Here is a 22710-nt window from a genome sequence, read left to right on the forward strand (position 1 = left end):
TGAATATTTCTTGCCACTCCCTTCTGGCCTGCATAGTTTCTGTTGAGAAATCAGCTGAGAGTCGTATGGGTACTCCCTTGTAGGTAACTGACTGTCTTTCTCTTGCTGCTTTTAAGATTCTCTCTTTGTCTTTTGCTCTTGGCATTTTTTTTTAAAATATATTTTATTGATTTTTTACAGAGAGGAAGGGAGAGAGATAGAGAGTTAGAAACATCGATGAGAGAGAGACATCGATCAGCTGCCTCCTGCACACCTCCCACCGGGGACGTGCCCGCAACCCAGGTACATGCCCCTGACCGGAACCGAACCGGGGACCCTTGAGTCCGTAGGCCGACGCTCTATCCACTGAGCCAAACTGGCTTCGGCGGCATTTTAATTATGATGTGTCTTGGTGTGGTCCTCTTTGGATTTCTTTTGTTTGGGGTTCTCTGCCCTTCCTGGACTTGTAAGTCTATTTCTTTCACCAGGTGGGGGAAGTTTTCTGTCATTATTTCTTCAAATAGGTTTTCAATATCTTGCTCTCTCTCTTCTTCTGGCACCCCCATAATTCGGATATTGGTACGCTTGAAGTTATCCCAGAGGCTCCTTACACTATCTTCATATTTTTGGATTCTTTTTTCTTTTTGTTTTTCCGGTTGGGTGATTTTTGCTTCTTCGTATTTCAAATCTTTGACTTGATTCTTGCGATCCTCTAGTCTGCTGTTGGAACTCTGTATAATATTCTTTATTTCAGTCAGTGTATGCTTAATTTCTAGTTGGTCCTTATTCATATCCTCGAGGGTCTTACTAGATTTCTTGAGGGTCTCACTAAATTTATCGGCGGTTTCTAGAAAATTCTTGAGAAACCTTATAAGTTTGGTTTTGAACTCTGTATCCAGTAGTTTGCTTTCCTCCATTTCTGTCATTTGTGACCTGTTTCTTTGTCTCCGCATTTTTTATGCTTCCCTGTGTTGATAGAGTGGCTTTCTGTGCTGAGTGTCCTATGGGGCTCAGTGGCTCAGCCTCCCCAATTACCTGAGGTGGACACTCTTGGTGCACCCCTTTGTGGGCTGTGTGCACAGTGTTGTTGTAGTTAAGCCTTGATTGTTGTAGGTATCACTGGGAGGAATTTACCTCCAGGCCAATTGGCTATGAGAATCAGCTGTGTCTATAGTGGGAGAACTTCTGTGCTGGAGACACCCTTCTGGGGCAAGACTTGTTTCAGTGGGGCTTTGGTGCTCACTGAGTCTGCCCCCTGAGAGTGACCTTTATGGATCTGAGGAGTTGTAATCTGGATAGTCCCACTCTGACCACTGGGTACACTGGCTCTTGGATCTCTAAGGAGGTGCTAATTTAGCCTCTGCTTGAGGCTACCCAGCAGGAGTTATGGAGAGATCTGCAGATTCCTCTTCTTTGTTTGGGATTTGGAGGTGCCCAGATGAGGCCCAGCTCTGATGCAGTGCAAGCTGCTGTGGGGCCTTGGGCCTTCTTTTGTTAGTTCTGGGTGTCTCTGACCCAGCTGCAGTTTGTTAGATAATTTTCAGATTGCAAAGGGCCAGGCCTTTCATATGCAAAAGCCTCTGCACACAGCTTGGGTGGGGCGGGGTCTCAGGGAATCAACAGGGCGGAGCAAACATCTATGGCAGATCCTCAGTCCTACCCTAAGAGGTCCCACGTCTCAGTGTCCCACCGTAATTGCTGCAAGCACCTCTGAGAGAAAGCCGCCCTCGAGTTCTGCCCGATGCCAGACAGTCCAGTTTCTTCCCGTATGAGTCTGGGTCCCCAGAGTCTCACCCAGAACTGGAGTTCAGAGCAGTCGGGAGCTTGAGACTCCCTCCCGATTGAAAAAGACAACCTTGTCTTCAGTTCCCAGCCCTTTCCACGTGCGCCTCCGTACCTCGGCACTTTACTTCCGCACCTCCTTTGAGTCTCATTGTGCTTTTCTCTATCCTTCTAGTTGTAGAATTTCCACTCAGCCAGCCTTCCTGTGGTTCTGGATGATGTCCGTTTTGTCTTTTAGTTGTATTTTTGAAGTGGTTGTGCAAGGCAGCAATTTCCGGTGTTTACCTATGCTGCCATCTTGGTTTCTCTGATTTTCAGAGGTTTTGGTCCATGTTTCCTTTGAAGTGTAGTAAGTATCCAGTTGGAGATGTCTGCCAGAAAGTTAGAAATGTGGAACTAGAGCTGAGGAAATACAGATCTGGGAGTCAGGTACATGGGGATGTTAAAGTTGTGGAAGTTCAGATATCTTGAAAAAATACTTATTAGGAAAGAAGGTGGCTTAAGGCAGAACTTTCATTATAATAACCAATATTTGTTTTATACCCTTTTATGTGCTGAGCACTTTCTAACGTGCCTTTCATATAATCCTTACACCCCTATAAGTAGATGTTATTATTCCAGAGAGGTTGTAACTTGCCCCAGTCAAATAGCATAGTTATTAGGAAGTACGTAAATCTGCCTGGTTCCAGATTTCAATCTTCTAACTTCTAAGATACTCCACCATTTAGTTGTTGGAGAAAGAGTTTAGAGAAGTATGAGAAATCCATAAGATGTGAGAACTGGGAAGGACTAGGGATCATCTAATCCAACTCCTTTGTCTTAAGCTTGGGAAACTAAGACCTACGGATATATGAAGACTGGTTTGGGATTATGAAACTAGATGGTGGAACTGTTTAGCCATCACTGCTTCTCAGAGTTTTTTGCTGAAATACTTTGAAGAGTAGAATTTTTTTGTGTTGTATGGGGAGCCTATTGCAAATTTGAAATTTGTTTTGAGGTTTCCTGATTTATTCTTTAAATGTAAGCAAATATTTCAATTTTACCCCCAACATATCAGCCAATATTTAATTACTTATCTTTATCTTTTTATTTTGAGCTAGCTTTAGATTTTCAGAGCAGCTGGAAAGATAATACAGAGAGCTCCTGCACACCCTACCTTCATGCAGCCCATTGAATTGTTCAGGTATAAATAGTGCTTCAGCTTTTCTCTAGCTTCTTTCAAATTTTTTTCTTTGTTTTTAATTTTCTACAGTTTGATTATTAAGCAAATTCCTTTGGGTTTATCCTATTTGGAGTTCATTGAACTTCTTTTTTAAATTGTAAATTGTTTTATTAATCCTTACCCAAGGATATTTTTTCATTGATTTTTGTAGAGAGAGGGGGAAGAAAAGGAAGAGACAGAGAGAGAAACATCGATGTGAGAGAGACACATCAATTGGTTGTCTCCTGCATGCACCCCGACCAGGGCTGGGGAACCTGCAACTGAGGGATGTGTCATTGACTGGACTCTAACCCAGGATCCTTCAGTCTGCGGGCCTATACACTGAGCCAACCTGGCTAGGGCTCACTGAACTTGAATCTGTAAAGTTATGTCTTTCGCTGGTGAAGTTCTCACCTATTTATTTTTTTATTGCTTTTAAAGAGCAAGGAAGGGAAAGGAAGAGAGAAACATTAATGGTGAGAGAGAATCATTGATTGGCTGCCTCCTGTGTGCTTCCTACTGGGGATCTAGCCCAAAACCTGGGCATGTGTCTGACTGGGAATCAAACCAGCAACCTTTTGGTGCATGGGGTTATGTTTAACCAATTGAGCCACACCAGCCAGGGCTCATCTATTATTTCTTCAAATAATTTTTTTTTCTTCAAATAATTTTCAAGCATTGTACTTTCTTCTCTCCCTCTGGTTCTATCCCTTAGTTCACTTTTCAGAGTTTTTGGCATGCTGTTTAGGATCACATTGACTCTTAGGTACATCAAGGGTGAGCCCACTTTATCGACAACTACATAGGATCTGTTTTCCAGAGCTCCTTTCTGTTCGAGATGTCCTGGCGCTTTAATCTGCTCTGTTGGGTACTTCCCACAATTGCATCCACACTCCAGGGCTCAGCAGCAGGAGACAGACATTCCATAAGTTTTAACCCCCCCCAAGAGGTTTTTAAAAATATATATATTTTATTGTTTTTTTACAGAGAGGAAGGGAGAGGGATAGAGAGTTAGAAACATCGACGAGAGAGAAACATCGATCAGCTGCCTCCTGCACATCCCCTACTAGGGATATGCCCACAACCAAGGTACATGCCCTTTACCAGGATCGAACCCGGTACCCTTCAGTCCGCAGGCTGATGCTCTATCCACTGAGCCAAACCGGTTAGGGCCCCCTGAGAGTTTTGTAGGTGCCCGGGTCTCCCACCATTGCAGCCATTCAGGGTGATGAAACTTGAGAAAATGAACAAAAGAGGGCATAACAAGAAAAAAATGAGGAATTTCACCCACTTTCTCTGAGTGTTAGACCTTTTTCCCCCTCCTCAAGGTAGAACTGAGGGCATCTCCGAGAGCTCTCTGTCCACACCGATGCCCACTTCTGGGTTTTGGGCTTTTCTTGAGTCCTGGCTGGAGGATGTCAGAGGAAGAAAAAGTGTAAGCTCACCACCGGTTATGTGGTATTTCAAATTCTGTTCTTCTTCCCTAACCTACCCGCTACTATTTAGTTTTCGGGGTCTTCATCCAGCTGCTGCATGTGTTTTCTGTCCAGGATTTATAGGTGCATTCAGTGCGAGAGACAGGGGAGTGTGCTTTCTCCATGTTATCAGAACCAGGAAGTACTTCATTTGCATATAGTGCAATTTAACACTAAAAATTTATTGTTTTGCCTTTCAGTTTATATTCATAGTCTATCTGGATGACTTCATTTTTTATTCTTTGTTTGTTTTGAGTATCATTATGATCTCCTGGGCTTGTGTATATTTATTTCAACGCATTACAGCCATTCTCTTTTGGCTCAGCTTGTCCCATCTCTGCTAGTGGGAGCTCTTTTCAGTTGGCTCCTATGTCCTTCCAACATGACTCCAAAAGTCTTTGGTAGCATTCTGGATTTTCCATTAAGTTCTTACACAACAAAATGTCCTAAGCTATTCTTTTCATTGTCTGACTCAGAGTAGGAATAGAACATTTTTTAAGGACTTAGGGTTCATTTTAATGAAAAATGATATTTAGATGTTATGCTATAGGCAGTGGAGATACTCATTGCTACAGGGTTGCCCTTAATTCTCTTCTTGGAAATGTTTTTTAAATTATAAAAGCAATCCATTTTCTCTAGAACATTTGAAAGTATAGATATATAAGGATATTAAAATTATTCCTTATTTTCCACTTAGAATTTTGGCTTTTGAGACTGGAAAACTAGTTTTTAAAATTAGAACTATCAGATATTCTAAATTCTTATTTGAACCTCCTCATTTTGTGTTTTTTAATTTTTTTATTTTTATCACTTTCAGAAGATCAGAGACTTGAGGCACTCTGGATGTTTACAAACCCTCCAAAATTAATAATAAAATAGCATGTTTATTGGAGGGATCACTTTGTAAATTATATAAATATCTAACCACTATGCTGTACACCTGATGCTAATATGAAATAAGGTTGAATGTCAACTAACTGAAAAATAAAAAAGTATTAAAGGTTTTATTTCTAAAATATTCAAATTGATTGAATTTAATTAATTCAAACATATTGAATTCAATGAGAAAAAAACCCCTACCAGAATTTAATGTTCCCTTCTGAGAGTGGTGGTAGATAGATTTAGAAGTTCCCTCTGTAATAAAATATATAGAGAAATAAAACCAAGAAAAAAAAGAGACAAAAAGTTATACATCAATTGCAACATCTGTTTCATGTAAACTTTAAAAGAGATTGGTAAGCAATTTAGAAGCATGATAAACTATAATGAAGTCCCATTTTTATATTTAGTAGAACTTTATAATAAATGATGCTGTTAACCAAGTTGGGGAATATAAAAGCAATGTCAGGTTTGGGGAAAATAATGAGGTAAAAAAAATCAAAGAACTTTATTAAGATGCTAGAGTCCCGGTGCATGAAATTTGTGTACTGGGCGATGGTTGGCGGGGGGGGGTGGTTGCCGGTCCCTCAGGCAGGCCTGTGCCCTCTCGCAGTCCGGGAGCCCTTGGGGGATGTCCAACTGCTGTGGAGGTGGGAGAGCTCCCGCCACCACCGCTGCGCTCACCAGCCATGAGCCCAGCTTCTGGCTGAGCTATGCTCCCCCTGTGGGAACACACTGACCACTAGGGGCAGCTCCTGCGTTGAGCGTCTGCCCCCTTGTGGTCAGTGCATGTCATAGCAACCGGTCATTTCACCATTTGGTCAATTTGCATATTAGCCTTTTATTATATAGGATAGCTCACATATCGTAAAATTCACCCTTTAAAAGTATACTATTCAGTGCTTTTAAATTTTTTTCTTTAATCCTCACCCGCAGATATGTTTTTACTGATTTTTAGAGAGCGAGGAAGTAGGGGAGAGAGAGAGAAACATCAATGAGAAAGAAACAATGATCAGTTGCCTCCCTTATGTATGCTCTCTAAACCCAAATTCATATACTCCCATTATATAACTTCAGTGATGGATAACGTTTTAGTACTAAGATTTTTTAAAAATATATATTTTATTGATTTTTTTACTGAGAGGAAGGGAGAGGGATAGAGAGTTAGAAACATCGGTGAAAGAGAAACATCGATCAGCTGCCTCCTCCACACCCCCTACTGGGGATGTGCCCGCAGCCAAGGTACATGCCCTTGACCGGAATCAAACCTGGGACCCTTCAGTCTGCAGGCCGACGCTCTGTCCACTGAGCCAAACCAGTCAGGGCTAAGATCTTATTTTGTAATACTTATATTGCTTGGTTGCTTACATCTCTAAACCAGGTTGCTGAATGTTGACACATAATACTTCCTTTTTTCCTTTTGTGTTTTTCTTCTACTTAAAATGTGGCTTCTAAAGTACCATTGTTGGTTTGTTTTTTTTTCAGAGAAACCATGCCAGATGGATCAACTGGATCGAATCCTTCTCTCTGGCATCTATAATGTACGCAAGGGGAAGACCCAGCTGCATAAGTGGGCTGAACGCCTAGTTGTTCTCTGTGGCACCTGCCTCATCGTTTCCTCAGTGAAGGATTGTCAAACTGGAAAGATGCACATTTTGCCTCTGGTTGGGGGAAAGGTAAGACTCACAAAGATGAATTATTCTTCATTTGATCATCTTAATTTTAAAAAATCATATATGCTTTTTATAGCTTTTTCACATCTTTTAAAAGAAAAAAATATGAGCATTGTTAATGCTTACATCACAAAACTGGTCTTTAAGAGTTCTTAGGTTTAAATGAAAAAACTGACTCAGCCTAATTTAAGCATCAAGCAGCTTTATTTACATTACAGACTTTATGGGAGAGCCAAATGGTATCCATGCCCCAAGTTCTGCTGTGGAGTCCTTTGGAAGATACTCATGTCTCCATTGGTAGGCACTGGTAACACCAAGAGCAGACAGAAGATTCTAACACTAGAAGCTGCTTTTGGAAACTAGAAGTAGCTGCCATTATCCATCACCAATATAGATTCTTTCTAGTTTCTCCTCTCTCCCTTGTTAGACTAAAATTCAGACTGCGGGGCGGTCAAAAGTCTCCAACCAGCAGCCATGGAGACGTCATTTTTTGCATCTGTACTAGAGAATTTCCCATCAAAGGCAATCTGAATTTAAGAGAGCCTCCAGACAAAATGACTGTAAATTCATGCTTTGAAACATCCAATCTGCATGTCTCTACAGCAATGTAGATAAAATATGCATAATAAAAAGATAAATATATAAAAAAGATATAGTTGGGCTTAAGAATATAGAATAAAAATGTATGTGGTGAGTAGGTCTGAAACTGAGGACCTTCTGGGCTCTGGGTCTGAAAGGTTGTGGCCACCCAGGAGTTCAGCTGTTGTAAGTATTTGGGTCTAAAAGTGCTCTGCTCATGATGAGGGACCTGGCACCGTCTTACTGCTTGAAGCCAGGAGATGAGTAGTAGTCTTTGTTCCTGAAAGAAAGCTGGAAAAAACACACCAAAACCAAAAAACCAAAACTGTTAACCAGTCACTGGAACCAAGGCTGATTTCTATCTATGGTCCCAAAGAAGTGAGAGGACCCAGTTATATGGCTTGTGATCAGGAAATGATCAAGCTCCAACTGGCTTAATGAATGAATGTATGTAATTCCCATATCAACCATGGGGCAGGAACCCAACACTACCAGTATGAGACCTGGTTCTGCCCTTGGTGGGGGGGGGGCAGGGCACGCTGAAGGAATGAATGAAGAAAGTAAGTAAAATTTCTCCAAAGGGAGAAAATGAGTGAGGGCAAGGTTGGGGGATTGGTGGGGAAGAAATGTGAGATAGAGCAAGAAAGAAAAAAAAAAAGAAACTTACATTCAAGTAATTCTTGCCCATTCTTTCTCTTTCCTCATAATAGAACAGAATTTTGATAAGGGTAGCAGTATACCAAGATAAAAAACCTCCCCAACCTCCCTTGCAAGTATAAACAAAAGTTTAAAAAAGTTTCCAGGTGGGACTTTTGGGAAAACCCTTCAAAATGGGGCAGACATGAATGGCTTGACTCTTTATCTACTTTGTCTTCCCAACACAGTCGCCCAGTGTTGGAGGTGGAGCAGTCATACGGTGATTGAGAATGGCAAGCATATGCGGAGTGTGATCATTTGGAAAGTAGAAAGCATTTGGGTCTCTGGTGACATTGTGGAGCTGCTGTACCAGTTATGGACTGACTCTGTATTTAAGCCACTGTTTTACAACTTAATAAATTAATTGATGTGCTGAAGAATTTCACATATAAAAATATAAAAGAGCCCTTAAAGGAGGTGCTGGTATACATTAATAGGAGTTCCAGAGAAGAGAGTAGAGGAGAATGGAAAGCAATAATGGTTGAAATTTTTCTGGAAGTAAAGACAAACTTGAGTGTTCAGATAAAAAATATATAGTGTACCAAGTAGGATAAATAAAAATAAATCTACATCTAGACATATTGCAGAACATGAAGGACAAAGAGCAAATAATAAAAGCTTCCAGAGAGAAAAAGATTACCTACAAAGAATTGACAGGCCAACGACAGTCTTCTTTTCATCAAAGTATGTGCTAGAAGACTACACAATTGCTGAAAGAAAATAAATGTCAACCTGTGTTTTATAGCCAGCTGAGTTATCTTATGAGAATCAAGGCAAAATAGGACATTTTAGGACAAAGACTAATAAGCTGACATTCTCACCGAAAGAACCAATAAAGGATGTACTTCTAAAAAACAACCCCCTCCTGAAGAAAAAAAAGTAAAAGAAAAAATAGAACAACAAAGGAAAGTAAATTCAGAGGGAAGATATCTACACTAATAAAAGAGAAACATGGTAATTAGCGTACGACCGCTACCCTTCCCATTGGCTATCAGCGTATCCTTATGCAAATTAACTGTCAGCCAAGATGGCGGCCGGCAGCCAGGCAGCTGGAAGAACATGAGGCTTGCTTGCTCCAGTGACTGCAGATTCCAACGTTCCCCGCCTGCGCTGCCGGCCTCTGAGCTGGCAGTTAGAAACATTCTAACAAATATAGGCCGGGATCTCAGAGCTGAAATTATACATTGTTTCGATTATAGAACCGAAACAAACCAGATACCTGCTCTCAGAGCTAGAGCCAGAGCTAAAGCTGGCCCAGAATAAAATAAAAAAAGGAGTGGTTGGGAGCTTCAGTCAACAACCGCCAGCCTGAAAGCAGCCGTCAGCCCCTCACCCAGACTGGCCAGGCACCCCAGTGGGGACCCCCACCCTGATCCAGGACACCCTTCAGGGCAAACCAGCCTGCCCCAAGGCCTCTATCCTATATAGTAAAAGGGTAATATGCCTCCCAGCACCGGGATCAGCGGAGCCGCGAGGCCTCCTGGCACCGGATCAGCGTGACGGGGGGCAGCTCCCAAACCCCCTGATCGCCCTGTGGCTGTGTGTGTGACAGGGGGTGGGGCCACAACCTCCCTATCCGCCCTGCTCTGTTCGTGACAGGGGAAGGCGCCCCAACCCCCTGATCAGCCCTGCTCTGTGTGTGATAGAGGGCAGCGCCCCAACCCCCGCCCTCCCACCCCCATGGGCCCTGCTCTGTGTGTGACAGGGTAGAGCCATAACCTCCCCATTGGCCCTGCCCTGAGTGTGACAGTGGCGGCACCCCAACCCCCTGATCGGCACTGCTCTGTGCATGACGGGGCAGCGCCCAACCCCTTGATTGGCCCTGCTCTGTGTGTGACAGGGGGCAGCGCCCCAACCCCCTGATTGGCCCTGCTCTGTGCGTGACAGGGGGTGGCGCCACAACCTCTCCATCGACCCTGCCTTGAGTGTGACGGGGCAGTGGCCCAACCCCCCAATCAGCCCTACCCTGAGCGTGACTGAGGGTGGCATCGCAACCTCCCAATCCGCCCTGCTCTGTGCATGCCAGGGGGCGGCATCCCAACTCCCCAATCGGCCCTGCTCTGAGCCCGACCAGGGGCTGCACCTAGGGATTGGGCCTGCCCTCTGCCACCTGGGAGCAGACCTAAGCCAGCAGGTTGTTATCTCCCGAGGGGTCCCAGACTGCGAGAGGGCACAGGCCGGGCTGAGGGACCCTCCCTTCCCCACCCCCAAGTGCACAAATTTTTGTGCACTGGGCCTCTAGTTTGATATAAGAAACAATAAATGCAGAAATTGATAAAATATGGTGGTAAACATATTTATTATAAGATTTTTAAAAAACTTATATATTTTGCCCTAGCTGGCTTGGCTCAGTGGATAGAGCGTCAGCCTGCGGACTGAAGGGTCCCAGGTTCGATTCCAGCCAAGGGCACATGCCTGGGTTTCGGGCTCGATCCCCAGTAGGGGGTGTGCAGGAGGCAGCCAATCAATGATTCTCTCTCATCATTGATGTTTCTGTCTCTCTCTCCTTCTCTCTTCCTCTCTGCAATCAATAAAGAAATACATTTTAAAAAAACTTATATATTTTAATTATGAAATTAAACTACTAGAGTACAAACTACCCTGAACAATATTCAGGATCTGGTGGTATGTTCCATAATAAAGTGTGATGCAGTCTTGGGATAAGAGGATAGAAACACCAAGTAGCTTTCATCGTTATTAGAAAAATTAAGTATGCATTTAAAAATTTTAAGGATAACTACTAAAAGTAGAGGGGAGAAAGAATATAAAATATCTGTAATGCTAAAAGAAGACAGGAAAAGAGGGGAAAAAGCAAAATAAATTGCATGGTAAGTTATCACAAGTTGTAATAGAAATAAATCCAAATAAATCAGTAATCACAATAATTGCAAATATCGGATTGTTATTTAAATCTTACTACTTGCTATTTAAAAGAGACACCTAAAACTTAGAAGGTTGAACATGAAATGATGTAAAAATTGCACTAATCAAATAGCAACCAAAATAAAATTGCTATAGTTATAGTAACATACAAAACATTTACACGAATATCTATATACAGCAAAGGACTTGTATCCAGAATATGTAAAGAACTTTAACAACACAGTGATAGACAAGTAACTTAGTAAAAAACAGAGCTGAAGATTTGAACCGACCCTTTACCAAAGAAGATATACTGATGGCAGATAAACACATGAAAAGATTCTCATCATCATTAGTTATTAGAGAAATGCTGATTAAAATCACAGTTAGATACTACACTAGAATGACTAAAATAAAAAGACTGATGAATACCTAGTTATCAAAGATGGGGAGCAACTGGAACACATACATCGTTGGTTGGAATGCAGTCACTTTGGAAACCTTTTTTTTGTTTATTTGTTTCTTAGAAAGTTAAACACATGCTTATTAGATGATCCGCCAGTTCTTCTAGGTATTGGGAAATGAACATATATCTTTATAGCAACTTTAAGTGAATAATTCCCTGAAACTACTAGCCGCCCCTAATATTCATTGACTAGTGAATGAACATTTTGTATATCCATACGGTGGAATACTGCTAAGCAATAAAAAGGAATGAACTACTGATACATATAAGAACGAGGATGAATCTCAAAAGCATTAATCTAAGTGAAAGAGGCCAGGTATAAAAAATTCTTTTTACTGTATGATTCCATTTGTGTAATTCTAAAAAAGACAAGAAAACTATAATGATAGGAAACAAATGACTGGTTATCAGGTTATGGAGGGAAGGGGATTGACTGCAAAAGGGCACAAGGGAAATTTGGGGGGTAATGGGGTTATACAACTATATTCATTTATAAGAACTTACCAAATTGTTCACTTAGAACCAGTGAATTAAAAAAGAAAATCTACAAATTTTATGTAAATTGTGCCTCAATAAAACTTGCCTCCCAAAAAAGACTAATGCAGAAGCATTACAGGGAAAAAGAGGTTCACTACAAATTGATGAGAGCAATATTTCACCATGAATATTTAATAATTCTGAAGTTGCACATTTTACAATGTAGTCCGAACATATATAATACAAAAATTAACAATTACCCAGAGAAGTTGACAAGTTAACTTTTTGTGTGTGTGTAAGTCCTCACTTAAGGAATTTTTCCCATTGCCTTTTTGTAAAGAGAGTGAGAGCCCTAGCTGGTTTGGCTCAGTGGATAGAGTGTTGGCCTTCGGACTGAAGGGTCCCAGGTTCAATTCCAGTCAAGGGCACATGCCCAGGTTGCGGGCTCAATCCCTAGTGGGGGGTGTGCAGGAGGCAGCCGATCAGTGATTCTCCCTCATCATTGATGTTTCTATCTCTCTCTCTCCCTTCCTCTCTGAAATCAATAAAAATGCATTTTAAAAAATAGAAAAAGAAAAAAGAAAGTGAGAGGGAGAGAGGGATAGGGGGAGAGAGAGAGAGAGAGAGAAAGAGAAACATCAGTGTGAGAGAGACACATTGATTAGTTGCCTCCTTCATGCGCCCCAATGGGCCTGGTATCAAACCTGCAACCCAGGCACGTGCCCTTTACCAGGAATTGAACCCACAACCCTTCCATTTGTGGGCTGTCCTCTAACCACTCAAGACACACAGGCCAGGGCTGACAAATTAACTTCTAGTGGGAGATTTACAAACCTTTCTCAGTATTAGACATTGTATGACTATATTTTTCTGTGTCAGCATCCCATAATGAATATTTAAAAGGGAAAATTATTGTAAAACAATCAGTATCTGTTATTCATTTCAATAAGATTCTTTATTTTGACACAGACTCATTCAACTGCAGTGTTCTGTTGCTAAGAAAAATGTTCATGCTGTGAGCATCACAATAGAAAGTTATAAATATTATTTAATTTTATTGGATCTTTTTAATATGGTTCTTTTTTCTGAAACTATTTTATGTTTCTGCCACTTGATTCAGTGTTTACTTGGCACCAGAAACCTAATGATTTATGAGTATCACTCGGAAATTTCCAGCTGACTCACTAAGATTTAGTAGCTATGATATACCAAAGCTAGATGTCAGACAAAGATGTAAATATAGTTACTATAAAAAGACTTCATCCTCATCAAAGCTCTTTAGGTTGGACTTTTGGACTTGGAAATTTTTCTTTGAAGAAAGCTGTTGTGCTGTGAATCCCCACTGCCATCCCAGATGGGAACAGGGAGTTTGCCTCTTTCCTCAAGCTTGGTGAAAGAGGTTTCAGCAGGACGGGAGAGAGCTTGATGCAGGTCTCCTGCGGTAAAGGGGGCATAATGGACTGGTGTCCTGACTTCTGACCAGGAAGTCCTGAGGATAAGAGATAGGCTATCTGACTGCTTTGGTGGTAACTCATGCGTTGGTCAGTTTGTGACTCAGATGAATTGAGAGAGCGAGTGAGAGTCATTGGTTGAGTGGGTGGATTCTCTTAGAACATGTCCAGTAGGGCCACCTGGAGGGGCAAACAGGATTTACCAGAGGACAGGCTGTAAATGGACCACCAGATTCCTTTGGGTATGAGGAGGGAGTGGTCAGTTGCTGGAATAACATTCATTAGCCAGGTCAAGGGACCTGGGAGAAGCCATCATTGGTTGGGTTGGGCTTGATGGGGATAATCCAAAGAACCCTCTGAAGGACCCATTGAAATTGGCTTTTAAATTTCCTTTAAAATCTGCTGGGCCCAGAGAGTGTGGAGTGAGGTTATGGACTGCTAGCCTAGTCAGAACCTTTGGGCTTAGTTTCCCTGTCCTTCCTCCCCTTCCACTTCAGCCCTGGAGGGAGTCAGAAATGGCATCTAGCCCAGCACCTAGTGAGTAAGGGAGGAGGTGAGTCCACAAAGCAGGCCAGGGCACCCCTTGCAGGCAGGCAGCTACCTCCAGTGTGCTCAAGTGTTGGCGGAAAGGGTTGGAGCAGTCTAACATTTGAATGGGAACTTTGCCTCTTACCATGTAGGCCTGTTCTGGAGATTCTTGTCCTGAATCAGCAAAATTCTTGCATCACAGGGACTTGTACTTGCTGTTGCTGCTTCTCCCTCAGGTGTCCTTGCCTTGCTCCTTGCCCCCCTTTGGGTCATTGTTCACATGTTACTTCCTCAGTGAGTCCTTCCTTGACTTCCTACTCATCATTCGGACCACCCACCCTGTTCCCCTCCAAGCCCTTACTCTGCTCTATTTTTCTTCATATTACTCATTATATAGCATGTCACAGTTTTGGTGTTAGAGTGTTTGTCCCCTTTCAAATATAAACTCCATTGAGAGCAGGGAGGGGCTTTGCTGTTTTCCCCCTGTTGTGTCTCCAGCATCCAGAATAACAGAATGTATTTATTCAAGAAATATTTAATTGTCAAATTAAGACTGTTTTGTGATTTAAAGAATCATAAATAAATTTACTCATGATTATGCACTGAGTTCTCTTTCAACATACTTGTTAAATAAGTATTCTTTTGCTTTTTATAAATAGTTTTATTGAGATATAATTAACAAACCATACAATTCATCCATTTAAAGTGTACTATTTAAGTCCTGGCCTGGTAGCTAAGCTGGTTAGAGCGTTGTCCTGAAACACCAAGGTTGCGGGTTTGATCCCTGTAAGGCAGTGGTTCTCAACCTTCTGGCCCTTTAAATATAGTTCCTCATGTTGTGACCCAACCATAAAATTATTTTCGTTGCTACTTCATAACTGTAATGTTGCTACTGTTATGAATTGTCATGTAAATATCTGATATGCAGGATGGTCTTAGGCGACCCCTATGAAAGGGTCGTTTGACCGTCAAAGGGGTCGCGACCCACAGGTTGAGAACCACTGCTGTAAGGGCACATACAAGAATCAACCAATCACTTGGCTGGTGTGGCTCAGTGATTGAGCATCAACCCATGAATCAGGAGGTCACAGTTCATTTCCCAGTCAGGGCACATGCCCAGACATGCAGGAAGCAGCCAATCGATGATTCTCATCATTGATGTTTATCGATGATTCTCATCATTGATGTTTGCTATCTCTCCCTCTCCCTTCCTCTTAGCTGGTTTGGCTCAGTGGATAGAGTATCAGCCTGCGGACTGAAGGATCCCGGTTTCAATTCTGGTCAAGGGCACATTCTGGTCAAGGGCACATGCCTGGGTTGTGGGCTCAATCCCCAGTGGGGGTGGGGGTGCAGGAGGCAGCCGATCAATGATTCTCTATTATCATTGATGTTTGTATCTCTCCCTCTCCCTTTCTCTCTGAAATCAATAAAAATATCTAAAAAGAGTAAACATCAATTATAATAAATATATATATATATATATATATATATATATATATATATATATATATATATATATATGAATCAACCAATAAAAGCATAAGTGGAACAACAAATTGATGTCTCTGTCTCTCTCAACAAATTTAAAAAAAATTAAAGTGTACAATTTAATGTCTTTTAATGTACTTGAAGAGTCATACAACCATTATCACAATCAATTTTAGAATATTTTCATGACTTTGAAAAGGAAACCGACCCTCCTTAGCCATAATTTTCCCAGCCCTAGTCACCTACTAATCTTCTTTCTGTCTCTACAGATATGCTGATTCTGGACACTTCAGATAAATGGAATCATACAATGTATAGTTCTTTGTGACTGGTTTCTTTTACTTAGCATAATGTTTTCAAGGTTAATACATGTTGTAGTATATATCAACATTTTATTCCTGTTTATTGCTGAATAATATTTCACTATGGCTATACCACATTTTTATACTTTTACCTATTGGACATTTAGGTTGTTTCCACTTTTATGAATAATACTGCTATAATTTATAAGTTTTTGTATGGATGTATGTTTTCAGTTCTCTTGGGTCTATACTTAGAAGTGGCATTGCTGGGTTAAATACTTACTCTGTGTTTAATCTTTTGAGGAACTGCCACATTGTTTCCCAGAGTAGCTGAACCATTTTATATTCTCACCAGCAGTGTATGATGATTCCAGTATCTCCACAACCTTGCTGTACTTGTTACCCAACATTTATTACCTGTCTTTTTTATTTTATAGCCATCCTAGTGGATGTGACGTGGTATATCGTGGTTTTGATTTGTATTTATCTAATAACTAATGACATTGACATCATTTCATGTGTTTATTGACTGTTTATAGTTTTTCGAGAAATGTCTATTCAGATCCTTTGCCATCTTTTAAAAAATTGAGTTATTATCTTGTTACTGTCCTTTGTTTTTTGACTAGGATTTTTAAAAAATGGATTCTTATTTTCTTTCCTACTCTTCTTCAGGTAGAAGAAGTGAAGCGAAGGCAGTACTCCCTTGCATTCAGCTCAGCTGGAGCCCAGGCTCAGACCTATCATGTCAGCTTTGAGACTTTGGCTGAGTACCAGAGATGGCAACGGCAAGCATCCAAGGTGATAAGCTGTCAAATGGCATGATGTGGCGATAAGAATGTAGAAGCCCAATAGAAATGTATTTTGAAACTAAACTTAATCCCAAGAGAGTGAATTATAATTCTTACTAGCACACATTTTATTCTAGGCCTTTTTTTGAGTATATAATGAATGAAATAAAGGAATTATTGTCAGGTCTTTAACTTATTTATATTTGGATAGTAGAAAATGCTTTCAAAAATATTTTAAGGTGCATTTACCTTTTATGCCACTTGTGTGTGGAGGGTAGGGCCTTGAAGGAATGAGATTCAAATGACTTTCCGTGGACCGTAGTAGTTGGTGATGGATGGAATTATTCCCTAACTGGTAGCCTAGTTTCCTTGGTCTGTTTACATTTAGCACAGCTTTGATGAACCACTTCAGATTTGAACTTACGATGGGACATGACCTGTGATCCTGCCACAAACCGTTATTCCTGTATGCTGAGGATAATTAGCTTTTCAGCATAATTTCTACTTTTTTAGCCTGTAATGACAAGTGCTCTGAAGTTGTATTGCAATTTCTAAATCCTCCTGTTCGCAGAATTTTAACACATTTTTCTTTGTGGAACTAAGTAATTGCATAAAGGGTTGTTTCAATATAATGACCTGTCATCAAAACATGAATGACTTCTCCAGTGGTATTTTGTTTGTTTTGTTTTTTTTAGACCCATTTTTCAGAACCCATGTTTTATTAGCATACTATTGTAGAAATATAAACCTCATTTTTGTCTTACTGGATTTTCTGTACTTATATTGTGTAATAAAATCTGCTCGGTATAAATCTAGTTTCAATTTTTAGTAGTTATTGCATTCTTTTGCCCTGAGAAGTTAATATTTTTTGAGCATCTTTTGAATGCTAAGCAGTGTGCTGTGTGCTTGATTATTTAATTTTGTCTTCACTAGTGCAGATGTAGAAACTGTACTAGTAAGTAGCACAGTTCATGTGGCTACAGAAGGCCATGTCTTTCAATATCTCACTGCCTCCCAAAGTTTCGTGGTTAGTTTGAATCATCTTAACTTTACTTCTTGCATGAAATGTTACTTTTCCATCTTTATGATATATTTCTTAATCTTTTGCTTATAGACACTTTACAGCATGCCTTTGTGTATTCCTAACAGCTTATGGTTTTCGGAAAAGTAAATATTAGCTGGTTTTTATAAATGAATAATTAGATCTCATTGCCTTTTTTTCTTCTCTTTTTAACCCGGGCCTTTTTGTGTAAATGCGTTCCATGCTGTGCTGGGCGAGAGCATGCAGTACTAGCTCAGATGCTCTTCTCTTTGACCTTATTCAGGTGGTGTCCCAGCGAATCAGTACTGTCGACCTCTCATGTTACAGCCTCGAGGAGGTTCCTGAGCATCTCTTCTACAGTCAAGATATCACCTACCTCAACTTGCGACATAACTTCATGCAACTAGAAAGGCCAGGGGGCCTTGACACTCTTTACAAGTATGTGGAGAATAGGTTTTCGGACTAACTTATTAAAAATGAATCATAGCCCTAACCGGTTTGGCTCAGTGGATAGAGCGTTGGCCTGCAGACTGAGGGTCCCAGGTTCTATTCCGGTCAAGGGCATGTACCTGGGTTGCGGGCACATCCCCAGTAGGGAGTGTGCAGGAGGCAGCTGAATCGATGTTACTCTCTCATCGATGTTTCTAACTCTCTATCCCTCTCCCTTCCTCTCTGTAAAAAAATCAATAAAATATATATATTTTAAAAATGAATCATAATCAGTACTTTAGTGGTTTTACTTAGGAGTGAGTATGCTTACCGTCATCTACGTATTTTCCATTTTTGAAGAGGAAGTAAAATTTTTTATACAATTTTCCCATTTTCCTTCCCCCTCTATAAAACAGAAAATAGATGCAAAATTTCTGTTACGGAGGCAACATTGAACTGCCGTTGATCTAGATTATCTTCTGAATTTACTGATAGTGATGTAGCCAGGGTAAATTGAGAGATTCAGTTTATGGAAGTTTTCGAATCAAAAGTATCAAACATAAGTGACTTAAAGGGAATAGGCCTTATTGAAAGAATTCCACTCTCAGGTTAGGGCTTTTATTTTTCCTTTGTACGTGCTACTGCCGACTCTAACCTTTTATTAGCTATGAAACTTCCCTCTTCTAATAAGGAACTATTTCACTCCTAAGGGACTAAGGTATGACCCATATATTTTCCATTTCCTTTGTTAAAATATATTTCCTATTCCCAATCTGCACTCATGTCACCTCCCTCTTCCCTTTGAAAATGGATGGCAGTGAATAAATATATGGTATAAGTAATTATCTGGGCTTCTTATGGGGAGGGGAGAAATTGGAAATTAAAGCAGTCAAATTACATGGTGATTAAAAAGATAGTACACATTGAAGTGACATTTTATGTACTTCCTTAGTAACTGATATTTCTAGAATAAATTACAGAAAGCTGTATGATTTTTATCTCACATTTTACAAAGTTTTTCAAGTTTAAGCCTATGATTAGTAATGAGATCATTGTTTTAATAATATTGGTATTTAAAAAATAAAAACAAGCTATAATTTTAAGGAAGTGGTTTTTTTAACATTACCTTCTGAGTTGCTATGAAAATAGGGTAAATCTGGTTTGAGGGTTGGATTAGGAATTCAGAAGTTAAGGCACCAAGGCCACAATCAGTATTCAATGTCAGTACAATTAGAAATCAAGAGTTGAGCCCTGGCCTGTTTTTCTCAGTGGTTAGAGCATCAGCCCATGGACTGAAGGGTCGGGGGTTCAATTCCGGTCAAGGGCACATACCTCGATGGCAGGCTTGATCCCAGCCCCAGACGGGGCACATGTGAGAGGCAACCAACTGATGAGTCTCTCTCACATTGATGTTTATCTCTCTCTGTCTTTCCCCCTTCCTTTCATTCTCTCTAAAAAAATCAATGGAGAAAATATCCTCAGGTGAGGATTAACAAAACAAAAACAGAAATCAAGAGTTGAAAATTTGGAAGAGGAGTATTAGTGTGAGGTACAAGGATTCAAATCTGGAAGCAGGTGATACAGAGCTTCACCGTGGAGAACACCGCCCCAGCCTTACCATCTTGCACCAGCGTATAGTGAAGTACACTACTCCAAAGGAGCGTTACCATAGTGACTTCTGCGGGTCCAATTTAGGTTAATACTGTCTCTGGCTAAGACAGTAGAGATACTTTCACTTGTACCAACAAAATAGAAGCACTAGTAATTACTATTTCGTGTTGTCATATTACAGATCATATTACAGTAAAACTCCATATTATATACATGTCTTAAGCTTCATATAAGTGGCCCATTCATTTCAAGTGACATTTGAACCAATATAATTTCAATATGAAGAAAAGTTGCTTATAAAGGGATTTGGTCTACATGTTAGCTATTCCTGTGTCTATGACAGTGATGGCGAACCTTTTGAGCTCGGCGTGTCAGCATTTTGAAAAACTCTAACTTAACTCTGGTGCCGTGTCAGATATAGAAATTTTTTGATATTTGCAACCATAGTAAAACAAAGACTTACATTTTTGATATTTATTTTATATATTTAAATGCCATTTAACAAAGAAAAATCAACCAAAAAAATGAGTTCGAGTGTCACCTCTGACATGTGTGTCATAGGTTCGCCATCACTGGTCTATGAGTTGATTAATTGTTGCTAGGTCTTTGTTGTATTGCATGTAGAAATTTAATAAAGGAAAAGATTTCAAGTATATCAGTGTGACTTAATTGTACCAACATAAGCTTGTCTTCAAGATTTTTTGCCTTTTTAAGGAAAAGAGAGACCTCCCATCACACTAGACCCGGTTCCCTTGTAGCCTGGACTGAGCATTGGTCATTTTAGCATCTGTGCTGTGCCCAGTTTGGCACATAGTGAGAGCCCAGTGAATATTTGTGGAACAAATTCTATGATGAGCATTTAAATAGATTGCTTTCTCATTCAATAGTATATATGTAAATAATTTGTGCTTTTGCTTTTTAGATTTTCTCATCTGAAGGGCCTGAACTTGTCCCATAACAAACTTGGGTTGTTTCCTGTATTGTTATGTGAGATTTCTACCCTGACTGAGCTAAATCTTTCCTGTAATGGATTTCACGACCTGCCAAGTCAGATTGGCAATCTCCTAAAGTAAGTATCATGACTTGTCACTAGTTTCTTCATGTCCGTGGCAGAATAAGTTACTGGTCTGGCATTTGGACTGAAAGTAGTACCATATGCTCTCCCAGTGAAATAAGTCCTGTAATTATGAGCATTCTGTCAGCAGCAGTTACTTGCCTACAGCAGTGACTAGTGTCTCTCATTTCAATAGCAGAGGCTCTGGCTATTTTTGATGTTGGAGGGACCATCAATGTCAGCTATGTTTAAGCCATCTTATTAATAAGTTTCTAAAGATACTTAGGACATTTTATCATTTATTGGATTCATAAAAACTAGTGACATAAATTAGAATCCATAATTCTAGTTCTGTCCATTCCAGTTAAAACCTTTCATAAAGTAGACTTGTTTTGTGTTCTTCCTATAGTCTTCAAACTCTCTGTCTTGATGGCAACTTTCTGACTACTTTGCCTGAAGAATTGGGAAATCTGCAACAGCTTTCCTCCCTTGGAATTTCCTTCAACAACTTCAGTCACATTCCCGAGGTGTATGAGAGACTCACCATGTTAGACAAAGTGGTTATGGCAGGAAATCAACTGGAAGTCCTAAACCTAGGGGTGCTGAGCAGGATGAGCCATATCAAGCACGTAGACTTGAGGTAAGGTCACTTGTTACCATATCTCCTTTAGATGGACTTCTCATGGACCTTTAGGTTTCCTCTTTATAAAGACTTTTTTAAAACATTAGGCTTTTAAAGCTATGGTTTCAAAGATGTAACAAAGCTTCACCTTTCAATCAATAGAGATTATTAATGAGGTATAGGTGTTCCACATGATAAGATGTTGACAAATTGCCTTTGACAAAGGTTATTTAACTCACCTCCCAGCAACATTTTATGAGAATTCCTATTTCTTCCCATCCTTGTCAATGTTGGATTTTAGCAGTCTTTCTCCTTATTGTCAGTGCAGTAGATAGGAATAGTATTTCTTTTTGTTAATCAGTTTTTATGATTGAGGTTGAGCATCTTCTTAATGCTTATTGATTGGCAGTTTGTGTTTTTCTATAAACTTGACCATTTTTCTGTTGAATCATTGGGTTTCTTCTTTTTTTAAAAAATATATTTTATTGATTTTTTTACAGAGAGGAAGGGAGAGAGATAGAGAGTCAGAAACATCGATGAGAGAGAAACATCGATCAGCTGCCTCCTGCACATCTCCCACTGGGGATGTGCCCGCAACCCAGGTACATGCCCCTGACCGGGATCGAACCTGGGACCCTTCAGTCCGCAGGCCGACGCTCTAGCCACTGAGCCAAACCGGTTTTGGCGGGTTTCTTCTTGATATCCATTTATTATAATTAAAATGTTAAAAGGTTTTACTACTACTAATTTTTTTTTTTATATTTTTTTATTTTTCGCTTAAAGTATTACAAAAAAGACACACACGAGATGTTCTGTCATTTACACTAAGCCTTTGCTATCCTTCTAAAAATAGAGTAATAGAAAAATGTATTGGACTACAAGAAAATGAGAACAGGCCTGCGTGCCTTAAGTAATATACTTGTATATAAGGGAACCAAGAAGCCATTTTCTATAATTTGCCCTTGAACTATTCCATGTAGATACCGATTATTTTCCTCTCCATTAATTAATGTAATGTGAATCTTAGCACTAGAGAGAACAGGCAGAGCAAGGGGAGGGAGGCAGTGTGGGCTGCTTCCTCTGGCTTTTTCCGTGGCCTCCTTGCCTGCTTTGCTGCTCACTAACCCAGAGGTTATGTCCGTCTTCTGGTCCTTGGTCCGATCCCTTCGTCCCTACCTCACTTTATTAGATATCTGGGTGGAAGTTAACTAACTTTGTGGGATCATGGTTCTTTTTTCCTTTCTCCTTATTTAACTTGTTATGTATTTGCCAGTCTGGATTATCTGACTTAAAATAAAGAACTTAAGGTACAGCTATCTGCAAGAT

General features: G+C 40.3%; 1 protein-coding gene and 1 long non-coding RNA gene across 2 annotated transcripts in view; one reads left to right on the forward strand and one right to left on the reverse strand.

Annotated features, from left to right (window-relative positions):
- PHLPP2 (PH domain and leucine rich repeat protein phosphatase 2) overlaps nt 1–22710 on the forward strand; it is a 70405-nt gene that overhangs the window by 19765 nt on the left and 27930 nt on the right. The window contains exons 3-7 of the mRNA XM_023756040.1: nt 6802–6992; nt 16511–16636; nt 17952–18106; nt 20631–20777; nt 21172–21402. Coding sequence (XP_023611808.1) covers nt 6802–6992; nt 16511–16636; nt 17952–18106; nt 20631–20777; nt 21172–21402 — 850 coding nt within the window. The remainder of the gene's footprint in view (nt 1–6801; nt 6993–16510; nt 16637–17951; nt 18107–20630; nt 20778–21171; nt 21403–22710) is intronic.
- On the reverse strand, nt 7175–9265 carry LOC111826528. Its single transcript, XR_002829870.1, has 2 exons — nt 8909–9265; nt 7175–7859 (listed from the first exon to the last, which is right to left on the reverse strand). It is a non-coding gene; the product is annotated as an uncharacterized LOC111826528 (long non-coding RNA).

Source organism: Myotis lucifugus, unplaced genomic scaffold, assembly GCF_000147115.1.
Source record: "Myotis lucifugus unplaced genomic scaffold, Myoluc2.0 scaffold_88, whole genome shotgun sequence".
Taxonomy (NCBI): Eukaryota; Metazoa; Chordata; class Mammalia; order Chiroptera; family Vespertilionidae; genus Myotis; species Myotis lucifugus.